The sequence below is a fragment of the Uranotaenia lowii genome, unplaced genomic scaffold, assembly GCF_029784155.1.
Source record: "Uranotaenia lowii strain MFRU-FL unplaced genomic scaffold, ASM2978415v1 HiC_scaffold_758, whole genome shotgun sequence".
Lineage (NCBI taxonomy): Eukaryota > Metazoa > Arthropoda > Insecta > Diptera > Culicidae > Uranotaenia > Uranotaenia lowii.
This window is the reverse complement of record NW_026598709.1, coordinates 10,363-25,000: the sequence shown is the minus strand read 5'-3', so window position 1 is coordinate 25,000 and position 14,638 is coordinate 10,363. Positions and strand designations below refer to the sequence as shown.

Sequence of the window (14,638 nt, the reverse complement as noted above, 5' to 3'; positions counted from 1 at the left end):
AATCATTCATGGTCACCATCAGCAGCGCATCAACAGACGGCTCCATCAAAGTTTTTTTTAGCCGCATCTTAATCTTCGACCTTTCGTTTTTTGCTGATCAGCTTGCTGAAAAGTAAACAAATAATGTATTTCAGTAAACGTTCACACCAAAAACATCAAATCGAACTTACCATTCCGGAGATAACAATAAAATTTAACATTGAAGGAAAATTATAATTAATAACTATGAACTGGCGATTGCTTCGTACTGTTAGATGATGAAAAAAATCTGATGCTATGAATGAATGTGTTCATTATTTTTTCACAATGCCGTTTCTTCTATTTTTCATAAGAACATCGTATGAAAATTTTAAGAATTTCATAAGACTCTTATGAAACATTATTTTAAAGCGGTTCATAAGATGCATCTTATGAAAATTATAATAAGAATTTGCCTGAGTGTAGTCGAAACGGGTCGAAACAAGTAGAAATGGATTGACAGTTGATCACCTGTCTCTTTCCAATTGATTTCGACTGATTTCTACCAGGTCGAAACGAATCCTTCTGCCGAGCTGGATTGGTTTCGACTAGTTTCTACTTGCTCCATTGAACAACGACCTGACTAGTTTCGACCAAAACATTAGCTCGTTGAACATCTACCAGTTGACAGAAACCAGTTGAAACCGATTTTTACCATCCATTGAACGAAGCTTGTGTTTTGCTTACTTCCTGCGTTTCATACACACGCACAGCTGCTAAAGCCGGCAGCTTGGCCTGGGTTTGCCGGTGGATTAAAATACGGGAATGTTTTTTTTTTACTTTTCTACATACACAAGCACAGTGCTCGGTTCACATGACTGCCTGGTGTTGGCCGATATTCATTTTTATCCTCCTTAGTCTTGTGATGCGATAGGGAGGGACATGAAAACGTTTTTATTCTGTTTCTTTCAGTCATACGCAATGCGGTTGCACTAGCAGGTTAATGTCGGCAGTTGCAAATCGAATCATCCCTGGTCGCGATCTGTTGGTATGCTAATGATGCTATGATATTGATTACTCACGATTGGCATAGAGGCTGAATTTTGGGTGTATAACTTTCCATGAGCGATCCTATAGATTGAGTTAATAAAAGTAAATTAAAAATAAAAGTTTGTCTCCATGTCCAAAATTTTAATAAATGTAGATTGAAATTGAAAATTTCATTTAAGATCTCAAAAAATGTTGCAACAGTTTGATATTCCGAAAATAATAACACAAATCGCTTATCGATAGCCGAAATCAGATAGAAAATGAACACACAATTACACACTCAGAAAAATACTATTATGTATGCCATAAGATTCTCTTATGAAGTGGCGCCATAAGAAAAATTAATGAAATTCATAAGATTGTCTTATGACGCGAATGAATTCTGAAGATGAACGCCTACTTCAATGAGAGGTTGTTGCTTTTCATAAGAGATTCTTATGGAAATAGTAAATCACTTTCTAATAAGAAAAATTCTCGATATTTCGTGCTGAAAACATTCACTTTATTGTTTGCAAAATTCGTTTAAAATTAAATCCTGCATTGTCTCCATCAGCAGCGCATCAACAGACGGCTCCATCAAAGTTTTTTTTTGCCGCATCTTAATCTTCGACCTTTCGTTTTTGCCGATCAGCTTGCTGAAAAGTAAACAAATAATGTATTTTAGTTTACTAATATATTCAACGTTCACACCAAAAACATCAAATCGAACTTACCATTCCGGAGATAACAATAACATTTAACATTAAAGGAAAACTATAATAACTATGAACTGGCTATTGCTTTGTACTGTTAGATGATGAAAAAAAACTGATGCTATGAATGAATGTGTTCATCATTTTTTCACAATGCCGTTTCTTCTATTTTTCATAAGAACATCGTATGAAAATTGAAAGAATTTCATAAGACTCTTATGAAAAATTAGTTTGGACGCAAAAAAGTGGTTCATAAGATGTATCTTATGAAATTTATAATAAGATTTCCTCTGAGTGCAGAAGACGTAGATAAAATGATTTATGAAATTGCAATAAACTTAAAAATCATAAATGTTGTACCAGGAAAATTTAAATCAGCTTCAAAAAGATAGCAAAATTTCAAGCTCTTAAAAATTTGGTATTAGAAAAATTTGAAAAATTTGTTTATCTTAACGTGAGTGAGAAAAATTGAAAAGATTGATTTATCTTACCATGAGTTTCAGACAGGATATGAGTTTAGAAAGTCAATAAAATGAGAATTGGAGAAAAATGAGAACGACAAAAACTTGATGTTGTCCGTAGGTGGACCGTAACTGAAAGCAAGCTCAAGCTCAAATGTTTAGACTGGTTGTAAATGGAAATTAAATAAACTATTGCGCATTAGCGTTGCCGGATTGCAAACCTCTCAAATCCGGAGGTTAGGAAAAATAAGAAAAATGTACTGATTTTTAACTTTATATGACCCATTTTTTTGGTCGTCAGGTACAACTTTAGTTACTCCGTATAATTCCCTGACAATTTTAAAATCCGTAGAAAATCCATAGGGAATGCTGAAAATCCGTAGATTTCGAACATCGATCCGTAGATCCGTAGAAGTGCTCAAGATCTGCGGCGAAATCCGTAGATCTGGCAACACTGTTACGTATTTAAGGAATTTGAACGTTTTCTTCTCAGCTTCGATCAGACAATAGCTCGGTCGTTTTATCTCGATTGGATGAAATTGGGTCAAAACGCCCAAAACTTAGCAAGACTCTTGCGAACATTTGTGAATGTTAATACACGTTTTTGTGAAGAACCAGGATTTCCGTTTCAGTGTTCAAGTTTTCATTATAGACAAAATAAAAAACAAAAAAAAAAAAACGCTAAACTTTCCTCATCAATATTTTAATACTTGAGGGATCAGTTAAGCCAGCGATTGCTACAGTTTCTCTTTAATGGCTCTCAGCTCAGAGCCATGCTTAGGATGCCTTCAGAGATGCCAATGTGCCTGATTTTTCAGGATTTGCCTGATTTTTCGAGGCTCAGCCTGACAACATGAAAAGCCTTGAATTTCTCTATTTTTTTAAAATAAGCCTGATATAGCTTGAATTTTGCGAATGTAATGAAAAACGGATAGTAAGCAACTGGATTAGGTACCAATGCGGAAGTGAAAATGTGGCTGAATCAAAGCAATCGAAAGATTTCCTTTAATTCTTATTTAAACAAGGGAATTAAAGGTAATGTTTCGATTGCTTTGATTCAGTAGAATTATTCAGCCAAGTAGGCGCAAACACATGTTAGAGTAAAAATGCTGAGCGAAGTCCAAAAAAAAGGTCATCACTTCGAACGAAATTTTCGTTACTTTTACGTTGCCTGATTTTTGAAAAAAATGTTGAAAACCCTGGATGCCACATTCTCAATTTTCCAAATTTTGTTACTTAAATTTAGTCGATGATAGGAGAAAGGAGAAAGTCGGAATTGAGACAGGCATGTACCGGCTCAACCAAAGCAGCCGCTCGCTTACGATATGCAGATCTGTAAAAATACAAGACGAGACAACAGAGCCTGGACAAACTCTCTAGCGGAAGAGAGAGAAAACGTCGCTGCCATTACCAATGCATTGGAGATATCTAATTACTGTATGACATTTTTCGCCGCCTCAGTGACGCAAAGACTATCTCTAGAATGCCACTGAAAGACCGAGTAGGTCAGCTGTTGACAGATCGAACAGATCAGCTCAATCGTTGGACTGGGTATTTTTAACAACTCTTCCGAGTCACAAATAGCAATCGATAACAGAACCTGCAGCATCGTAATGGATGAGATCCTGACTAGGTCGATTGTCTTTGCACCGAACCGAGGATTGCCGTGGAGTCTTTCAACAATGGAGCAACTAAACAACCTTGATTTGGCAGACGATATTGTTTTGCTCGCCAAAAGACAACGGGATATGCAGAGCTATCTCGACGACCTCATCGAAAGCTCCAAGGCAGCAGGACTCAAAGTCAATTTCGGAAAGACCAAGTTGATTAAGTTCAATACAGAAAATCGTTCCGATTTGGTGGTAGCTAGGCAACAGGTTGAGAAAGTGGAGTGCTTCCAGTATCTTGGTAGCCAGATAACGCCTGATGGTGGTACCAGGAAAGACATCGAAACCCGGATCAGAAAGGCCCGATTTCCGTTTGCGAGTCTCCGAAACATCTGGCGCTCACGCCAGATCTCTCTACGAACTAAGATCCGAATCTTCAACTCAAACGTCAAATCCGTATTGCTGTACGGGTGTGAAACTTGGTGCACATATGCGGTGACGACGCGAAAACTGCAAGTTTTTGTGAATCGCTGCCTGCGGAATATCATCCGCGCTTGGTGGCCTGGCAACTGGATCTCAAACGTTGCACTTCATGCACTTGCCGATGTCATAAAAAGGGGCTAGAAATCGTGATTCGGGAACGTGGGTGGAGATGGATTGGGTACACGCTGCGAAGAGATGAAAATGAGATTTGCAGAGAGGCGGTTGACTGGAACTCAGATGGGCATCGAGGAAGAGGCAGGTCCAGAAGCTTGTGACGGCGTAGTCTAGCCGCTGAAATCCGCACAGTTGACGAAAATTTTTACTGGCGAAATATTTTATTTCAGTCCTATGCGTATGACAATCGACGCCGGACCCTTAGGTAGGTTGGTAGCTAAAAATGCTTTGCTGGGAAAGGTTTATCGCCAGATTTGCAAAATTGATCTTTCCTGCTACAGAATCTACAAATAACTGCGATCGAGAAAAGGAAAAGGGCCTCATCTTATTAAAACAAAGCCTTGAAAATTACTCACCACTGTCATCAAATCCATGGGTCAGTTCATGTCCCAAAATGGTACCAATCGATCCGTAATTAAGCGCTCTGAAAAAAGCAATCAATGTAGAATTCGTGAATGATCTATGTGTCAAAAACACATCTCGACAGAAAACATCACAGTGAGTTGCCATTTTTTCCCCTGGAAGCGTTGGTAATGGAAACTTGCCTTGATGGGTGAGCGATCAAGCTGGGAGACCCTGTAGATGCACAGGTCCTCGTTTGTTTCGCAAAAAGGATCACACTCGGTTAGTGAGTATGAATTTCGGGTGCAAACAATGAACATGGATGTGCTGTGTATGTGCGCGCGCTGTTCAGTGAGAGTTTTTGTATTTGTTTTGGTGCCAGAGAAAAAGAAAACTATTGCACAAACCAGCATTCATTCTTCTTACTCGAGGCCTCGATGGTAGAAGGGATACTGTAGAATAGCGATCGGAATTGCTGTTTAAAGGAAAATAAAGTTTTTAACGTCTATAGGTTTCTCCGAAAGTTGATTGACACCTACTGATAGCATTATCTTGAAAGGTGTGGAACGCATTAACATTTGTAGGAACAGTCTCCCAACTGAGCGTGTTCTTCAACCTCCACTTTCGGAGTTTGTTGATGTTGCGCAGTTGAACGATTTGAACCATGTTAGCCAGGTGCTGATCTGTACGGACTTCGACCTGAAAAAAAAATCAGTTGAAATCTACTAGCCGTGTAACTGCTGAACTACCTACCTTGTCGTAGAATTCTTCCAACTTCTTCGGTTCCAGAATCCACTCCGGAAAGCCAATCAAACTTCGCATGGCCCTCGATTTCTCCAGGGTCGATCGTTTGGTCTTCCAATCCATCCAGGTGGTGTCTCGTACCAGTCGTTCGAAAGCTTCCTGGATGTAGCGGAGCATCGCTTCGACCTTCGGTTTCGTGTTCTGCAGGAAATGTTGGTCGCTGATTGCATAGCTAACGGCCATCCCCATCAGCTTGTTGACGGCACCGGTGCAGTACAGCGTTCGAGTCGTGAAGCCTTCGACCGATACGGTAGCCCGATAGTAGTCGCTGTGTAATCGCCTGATCTCACTGGTCGTGTGAAGAATCAGCTCCTCCACTACGGTCCACCAGATGAATAATTCGATGTGCACCAGTGGGGTCTTTGACAGATAATCCACCAGCAGTTTGAGGTAGTAGATGTCGGAGCTGCTGGTCATGATTTGATCATCGTGAAAGTTTGGTCCCGCTTCAGGTAGTCCGTCGAACACTTTGTTGAGGTAATGTTCCCAGATAGGGAGAGGTTCCCTGGGTGCCAGGTGGCTATCGGTGATGTTCTGCAGGTCGTTCACGTTGAGGTAGACTATGTCGTCCAGGTTGAGACGATCTTCCGTATTGTTTGTCCTTGAGGCATTGTCCGCTAGGTTGTAGATCTTCATAAGTGATTCGGACATTTTGATGTAAACAGAGGCTGCTTTGTCAAAGTTTTCGGAAATGGATTCCACATCCAGCTTGGAGTTGGTACTGTTGACTAAAATTTTCATCACTTCGACCATGAACTTTTTGTAGGCTTTCGTCAGTTGACTATCCTCTTCATCCGGATCATCGTCTTCTGGATCCCCATCCTCACTTACGGTTAACCTATGCTTTATCCGGGTGATGTTTTTCAGGAGTATGGAGTTGCTGAAGTAAAACACAGAAATAGTACAAGTTGCGATAACACCCAAACCTGCCATACTTACAACGGTAGATCCGAATTCGTCTCGGGGCTACCCAAGACCAACCGGTTGAAGTCTCGATCCCTAGGATCCGGAGTAATTTCAAAACCAAACATGATGTCCAACCCAAGCAGTTGTTCTACCCGGGCCAGCGATTGAACCCAATCGAAGCTGTATCCCTCGTAATCGACTTTTGTGACGTTCAATATGGTTGGATAGCTCGGAAGATCCAGCTGCTTTAACATATCGAACACAGGCTTGTAGCCCGCTTTGTCCATTGCACCTGGAAAAGATAATCATCTTGCGCTTTAGGAACTTACTAAATAATTAAGCTCAAGAAGCCTTACTGAGATTCATGCAGGCTTGATACAGGATCCGGGACTGAACCACCGGTTTCGGATCGCTGCTGGAACTGTTCCGTTGCAGATGGGTTCGGATGTTCCGCAGTACCCGAGCCTGTCGCTCCGTGAACCAATCGTAGCTGGTGTAGCTATCCGGGCGAGGATGTTCCGAGTCCCATTTGCCGCAAGTGTACTGGTAGAAATCTTCGCACGGATCCACGGTGAGGTCCATGCTCTGCTGCAGGTCCGCCGCCGATCGCAGGCATTCCGGGCTACGACAAACTTCCGACGGGAAGTGCACTAGAAGGTAGATAATATTAGTTGAATTGTATAATGAACCATTTGGAATAGAATTTTGAATGATAGAAATTTTAAATCGGAAGACGAAACCAGCAAGTCAAAATTTAAAAGCCGGAAATGGCCGTATGTCTAAATTCATTGGGAAAAGGATACTTTTAAAAAGTTGGTTTTAAAATTTGAAATACAACAAACTGTAGAAAAAACATATTTTTAACATAATTTAATTGTCGGTATACTCAAAGGATTAAAAAAATAGGTCATAGCTTCGAAAAAAAAAATTCAATAGTAAAAAAACTCTAATCGTAGTATTTGGTAAATGGTCATATTGGTCGGCATTTAAAATCGGTGACGTCGTTGAAATTATGAAAATAGTCTTAATATTGAAAAAGAAATGCAAAATCACTTAGAAATTCACGTATCATGTCTCATGTATCACGCCCAAATATCACGGCTCACGTTTCTCCTTCATATTAGACTAAAAGTCATATTTTCTCACGTCTAACGTTTCATTTCTCATCCTGTCATCTTCGTGGCGTCTCTTGTCTAACTTCACCTTCTCACTTTTAATGTCAGGTGAGAAGACAACCTTTCACGGCTTATGTCTCATCTTTTTGCATTTCACGCCTTTCCCCTTGTCACGTCTCACATGTTGGATCTCACAACTGATGTATCTCGTCTCCCGTCTTATTTTCAATATTTCACGTCTCACATTCTAATCCCACATTCTGATCACACTTTCTGACGCCTCACTATAATAATGTACTGATTTCGGCAAAATAAAACTTGATGACCTTTTTTTTTTTGGTCGTCAGGTAGAATTTTCATTTATCCGCAGAATCCCTTGAATTTTTTCGAAAATCCGTAGGAAATGCTGAAAGCCCGTAGATTTCGAGCATCGATCCGTAGCTCCGTATAAATGCTTAAAATCCGTAGAACTACGGAGAAATCCGTAGATCTGGCAAGGCTGCCCACCAGTGGTAATCCGACTCAGATATCGATTGGCAGTAGTTCAGTGGCAACCGTGGACCAGTGAGCAGCGTTGACGGTGACAAGCGATGACGGGCAGCAGCGTAGACAGCCAGCGGCGGAGGCGTCCAGTGGATCCTACAGGTCATCGCAAGTGGCGTTGTTTGTCAAATTCTGTCACAAAGTCGAATAGTCCGATTATGTTGCATGGTCGGATTATGTAACATGGTTCGATTATGTTGCATGGTTGGATTATGTCACATGGTCCGATTATGTTGCATGATCGGATTATGTTGCATGATCCGATTATGTCACACGGTCCGATTATGTTGCATGATCGGATTATGTCACATGGTTCGATTATGTTGCATGGTCCGATTATGTTGCATGGTCGGATTATGTCACATGGTTCGATTATGTTGCATGGTCGGATTATGTCACGTGGTCCAATCATGTTGCATGATCGGATTATGTTGCATGATCCGATAATGTCACATGGTCCGATTATGTTGCATGGTCGAATTATGTTGCATGGTACGATTATGTTGCATGACCCGATTATATCACATGGTCTGATTATGTTGCATGATCGGATTATGTCACATGGTCGATTTATGTCACATGGTCGATTTATATCACATGGTCGTTTATGTTGCATGTTGGTATTATGTCACATGGTCGATTTATGTCACATGGTCGATTATGTTGCATGGTTGGATTATGTCACACAGTCCGATTATGTTGCATGATCGGACTATGTCACATGGTCGGATTATGTCACATGGTCGATTATGTCACATGGGCGATTATGTTGCATGGTCGAATTATGTTGCATGGTCGAATTATGTCACATGGTCCGATTATGTTGCATGATCGGATTATGTCACATGGTCCGATTATGTTGCATGGTCCGATTATGTCACATGGTCCGATTATGTTGCATGGTCCGATTATGTTACATGGTCAATTTATGTCACATGGTCGATTATGTTGCATGACCTTATGTTGCATAGTCCGATTATGTTGCATGAGCCGGTTATGTCACATGGTCCGATTATGTTGCATGACCTTATGTTGCATGGTACGATTATGTTGCATGACCCGATTATGTTGCATGGTCGAATTATGTCGCATGGTCCGATTATGTTGCATGACCCGATTATGTCACATGAACCGATTATTTCACATGGTCGATTTATGTTGCATGTTCCGATTATGTCACATGATCGATTATGTCGCATGGTCGATTTATGTCACATGGTCCGATTATGTTGCATGATCGGATTATGTCACATGGTCGGATTATGTCACATGGTCGGATTATGTCACATTGTCGGATTATGTCACATGGTTGGATTATGTCACATAGTCCGATTATGTTGCATGATCGGATTGTGTCGCATGGTCGGATTATGTCACTCAGTCCGATTATGTTGCATGTTCGGATTATGTCACATGATCCAATTATGTTGCATGGCCGGTTTGGTTCACATGATCCAATTATGTTGCATGGCTGGATTAGTTCACATGGTCCGGTTATGTTGCATGATCCGATTATGTCACATGGTCAGATTATGTCGCATGGTCCGATTATGTTGCATGATCGGATTATGTCATGGTCGATTTATGTCACATGGTAGATTATGTTGCACGGTTGGATTATGTCACATGGTCGGATTATATCACATGTTCGATTATGTTGCATGTTCGGATTATGTCTTATGGTCGATTATGTTGCATGGTCGGATTATGTCACATGGTCCAATTATGTTGCATGATCGGATTATGTCACATGGTCCGATTATGTTGCATGATCGGATTATGTCATATGGTCAATTTTTGTCACATGGTCGGATTATGTCACATGGTCCGATTATGTTGCATGATCGGATTTTGTCACATAGTCCGATTATGTTGCATGGCCGGATTATGTCACATGGTCCGTTTATGTTGCATGATCCGATTTTGTCACATGGTTGATTTTGTTGCATGATCGATTTACACATGGTCGGATTATGTCGCATGGTCCGATTATGTTGAATGATCCGATTATGTCATATGGTCCGATTATGTTGCATGATCGGATTATGTCACATGGTCAATTTTTGTCACATGGTCGATTATGTCACATGGTCCGATTATGTTGAATGGTCGGATTGTAACATGGTCGGATTATGTTGCATGGACGGATTAGTTCACATGGTCCGATTATCCATGGTGCATGATCCGATTATGTTGCATGATCGGATTATGTCACATGGTCGATTGTGTTGCATGATCGGATTGTGTCACATGGTTGGATTATGTCACATGGTCGAGATTATATTGCATATTCAGATTGTGTTGCATGGTCCGATGCTCAGATTATTTCTGGTGATAAGTTTATGTCACAAGGTTAAATTCTGTTATATGTTTGAAATTTGTCACTCATATATTGCCATTTTTACACTGTCATATGTTGGTCATTTCGGCAAAAAACACCATAAGTTCTATTATTGAAGAAAAGAATTGCGTAATTCTACGTTTAGCGGTCGTAGCTTAATTACTACCTCTTCTACTTTTTTTTGTTGCCAGTTCACCAGCGACGTGTCTAAAAATTTTATTTAAATTCACAATATTACCGGCATTTCCAAAGGACGCTTCAATTTTATTACTCGCTTCGATTTTATTATTTTTTCTTTTAAATGTTTGCATCAAGTGTGATGGAAAAAACTCAATAGTTACAACTGAAAATGACAGAAAGCATTCCATTTTGAAGCTTTTAACATCGATCATTTCCTCATGACCACAAGCAAAAACTAAATATTTCTCAGCAAATTAACCGTGCGACAGAAATTAGAATGCACTCGAGAAATTTTCTTATTTTCCATCTGACGTTGCTTTATTTCTGGCGCAAGCGAGATGCCACTAATCGCACATGACGTTAAGAATGTTTTACAGTTTTGCTTTACCGAACAATAGATGACAATCCGATTTGTTTACATATATCTTGATGAACTTCGGTAAGTCAAGAATCGATAAATCAAGTTCGGTAGAAAATAAACGTCAAAATCATAAATTACCAACTTTTTCAAAATAACAGAACTAAAAAGTTCGGTAAAATAAATAACCGAACTTGATAATTTTCGTTCACTGTGCAAGGTTGTGACTTTGGATTGGCTGTCTCAGTCGCCTGATGCCAATCCAATTGAAAATGTTTGGGTTCAAATGAAGATGCAGAATCGACCTTGCAATTTGAAGTTACTTGTCTGCCAGATTCACAAAATTTGGAGGTAGTTTTAAGAAAAATATGCGCAAAACCATGTCCAAATTATGCCGCGAAGATGTAAAGCTATTGTTAATGCTGAGGGAAATAAGACCTGCTATCAATATATTCGCATTGAAGTTTTTGGTGAAATGAATCAATAGTGAAAAGAATTTCCGTAATGGGTATTTTAATTTTCACTCAGTGACTACTTTTCTATGTAACAGACTGTAGTATCAAATCTTAAACAAATTATAAATTTTTTTTAAATTGTATGGAATTTTAAAAATTGGTTAATTTCTAAAACTTCACGAATTATCAAAATTGCTGAATGATATAAATTTATATTTGTGATAAAGTATCAAAATCTGTAACATCTAGAAATTGTTTATAAAATGCCGTGTAATCGTAATAATAATTCATATATCGTAGATCGAATTGAATCTTTGAGTACTGAACCATTCAAATATATTCACCACCGTAAAACTGATGTGGCTCTCAGCTACTTTTCAAGTTTTTATAAATGAATTTGTTTTTTTTTTGTAAATTGTAACCTCGACCCCCGAAAAATTCTTCTACCTCCACGTCTGTCCAATTTAGAGTGATTACTCGAGCAAACGGGTTAATTTCGGAAAAAGAAAGATCCATTCCGGGAATTGGACCGTTGTCGGTCTGAGAGACTTGTGAATGGCAACCTTCTTAATCGATTGAAAATGGTCGGCTCCTACCTGCCACAAATGAAACCCAACGAAAGTGAAAGGAAAAAACTGAATGAATTTTTACTTACAAAGACAGGCAATTACGATAATGGCTATCAGAAGAATCACGATCACCAGGATGAGGGCCACGAAAATCGACTTGTGGTAATAGCGTCGCCGGAATCTGCAGGTTGTAGGAAGTTTCCGCCCAAAGGTAGATAATGTGTGTGTGCGTGTGGGAAAAAATAAACAATAGAGTTAGAGATGGTCTTGATTTGAGTACGTCGAAGAAATGGCTCCTTTTCTGTTACAGTTTGATGTTTATTCTGGGAAGATGATTAAAAGGCTCAATTTGGTTGATTACTTCATCAAATAACTATGAAAAGATGTTCTTTGATATCCATTCATGATTATTTTCGTTCGATGAAAGAAGAGACTCCTTAGAGTACAGACTCATAAAAATTTTAATATTTCTTAAATTTTGAAATTTGTATAAACAACAAAAATACTAGGAGTCCGTGCTTTAATGGCCGGGAACAGAAAATATATTTTCCCCCAGAATATAAGCTAGGTTTTTCTCCTTACAAATAATATCTGAAGTTTCATCAAACCAAATCACATGTGACTCCACCTGGCAGTGACATTGATGTCCGGTTGAATGAAGCTCAAACAGAAGCAAAACACACCCCCACATCTCCCCCCAAAAATCAATGGCATCGCTCATTACCTTGATTGGACTCCCACCAGGTATGAGGCCAGGGGTGGAGGCTGCGAGTCCGGGAAATCGGGCCCATTGAGATGGTTGCTGGTGTGGTGATTTTGATGCTGTCCCTGTTGTTGTTGTTGTTTGTTTTGTGGCGTCAACCCTAGATGATTACCTGCAAAGACTAGAACATTACGTTATGGGAAATAAATTATGCTGTATAACCAATTTTTGGGGGAGGTTCGTGTCATCGTGCAGCTGCAATAGTTTTGATAAATTATTGACCCCTTTATGTGGAACTATTAACCTCCGCTGCAGATCAGAATTTCAAATTTGCTCAGCACACGTGTTAAAATGTTCAAACGTTTGACATAATGGCGTAACATAAATATTAGGAAAAAACAAGATGATTTATGGACAACTTTAACAAATTTTAAATAAAAGTTATTCAAGAGAAAATTAGAGAAATATTACCAAAGAATCAGAATTAGTTAAATTTTTCCCCATGTTCGTGTTAAAATCGTCAACAACATTGATGACACCGGGCGTTGGTCAACATGAACGTATGATTATTTTCTTCTTACTTTCATATTGATATGGATATTGATTTGATGTATTGTGTGGAGAAACAAAATTTTGTTTTGAGATTGTTCCTTCTTTGGGTTTTCTTGAATATTTTCTCATCATTTACAGTGTACAATGTTTAGAAACATTGTTATTACGAAAAAAATTAACATTACAATCCTTAAATGTTCAGATATATGGATATATTTATGCTAACATTTATTTAGGGTTAACCGAAGGTTAGAGCTAAGAGAATCCTTGGTTTGACAATAATTATACTGAAATACAATTGATTTTTTTTTCAAAAATATTACAGAAGAAACGTAGTATCGTTGGTGTGCGATTATGATTTACTGTATGGTATCATGCTCATATGCACTATTAATTGTAACGACAGTTGGATGCTGCATTTGTCCTATTCTGGTTAAATATCGAAGATGAAAGACCCTACGTTCCTAATACTGATGATGCAACCATACTCCAGCAACAATTTTCACTTTATCCTAGCTTGCACAACTTCCTTAAAACTATAGCAAACTTTTTGAAAAGACAAACCACATTATAAAATTTAGCAAAAATACCTTAAAGGTTACAATTGTAGTGGGTCACGTTTATAATTCATAACAAAAATCATCGATTGAACAGGAAAGCGTATGATTATAGAATGTTTTTTTTTATTGAAATTTAGGGAATATTTCAACGAAACGTCTGATTATTGCGTAAAACGTCCGATTACCGAGCCTGTTCAATTAAAAAGTGTTTAATTAACGAGCCAGTACTGTAGTAGGTACCGCCAAACGGGACAAATTTTTTACATTTTTCGATGCCGTAAAAACCTTACTCTGTATGACGGATTGGCTTAATGACATCCATTAAAAACTTTATATTACTTTTAAAGCATGTATCATCATCGGGAATGTTTTGACAGTACCGTAAAATGGGGTAACATTAATCCTCTGTGTAACTTTTACCATCAATAAATTATTCCACATTATCATCAATAACTCAGCCTATAGTTTGAATTTTTGAAATCTGTTTATTACGTTTGAAAGCATATTAATTGAGTATCAAATAGACAAAATTTTGTTTGAATTTGAAATTGTTTTCTGTTAGCAAAAATGTAATTTCAAAATCTTAAATTATCTATTTTTTCCGAAGCTCGCAAACAAACAGCTCTCCTGGTGATACCAAAAAGTAATTAGAAGCAAACGGGTGGTTGAATGTAAAAGAACAACTTATATTCTTAGCGTATGTATAGTTATAGTGCTCTTTTTATAGTCATTTAATGAAAAAATTTTGATATTTAAAAAGTAAGGACATTTTCCAAGAGTAAGCC

The 14,638-nt window shown here is 38.6% G+C and overlaps 1 protein-coding gene across 1 annotated transcript; it reads right to left on the bottom strand.

Moving 5' to 3' along the window:
- Positions 1-4,788: 4,788 nt before the first annotated feature.
- On the bottom strand, positions 4,789-12,209 carry LOC129760772 (neprilysin-1-like). The gene is made up of 7 exons (XM_055758435.1): positions 12,125-12,209; positions 6,834-7,127; positions 6,511-6,769; positions 5,521-6,451; positions 5,307-5,466; positions 5,175-5,242; positions 4,789-4,849 (listed from the first exon to the last, which is right to left on the bottom strand). The coding sequence occupies exons 2-6, from the start codon at positions 7,057-7,059 to the stop codon at positions 5,190-5,192; spliced, it is 1,629 nt and encodes a 542-aa protein (XP_055614410.1). The 5' UTR covers positions 7,060-7,127; positions 12,125-12,209; the 3' UTR covers positions 4,789-4,849; positions 5,175-5,189.
- Between the last annotated feature and the right edge of the window lie 2,429 nt (positions 12,210-14,638).

Excerpts from the sequence above, each read along its gene's own strand:
- LOC129760772 (XM_055758435.1), bottom strand. The coding sequence starts at position 7,059 with ATGGACCTCACCGTGGATCCGTGCGAAGATTTCTACCAGTACACTTGC. Across the intron at positions 6,770-6,833 it reads TCAAGCCTGCATGAATCTCA|GTGCAATGGACAAAGCGGGC; the intron begins GTAAGGCTTCTT and ends TATCTTTTCCAG. Across the intron at positions 5,467-5,520 it reads TGGAAGAATTCTACGACAAG|GTCGAAGTCCGTACAGATCA; the intron begins GTAGGTAGTTCA and ends TTTTTTTTTCAG.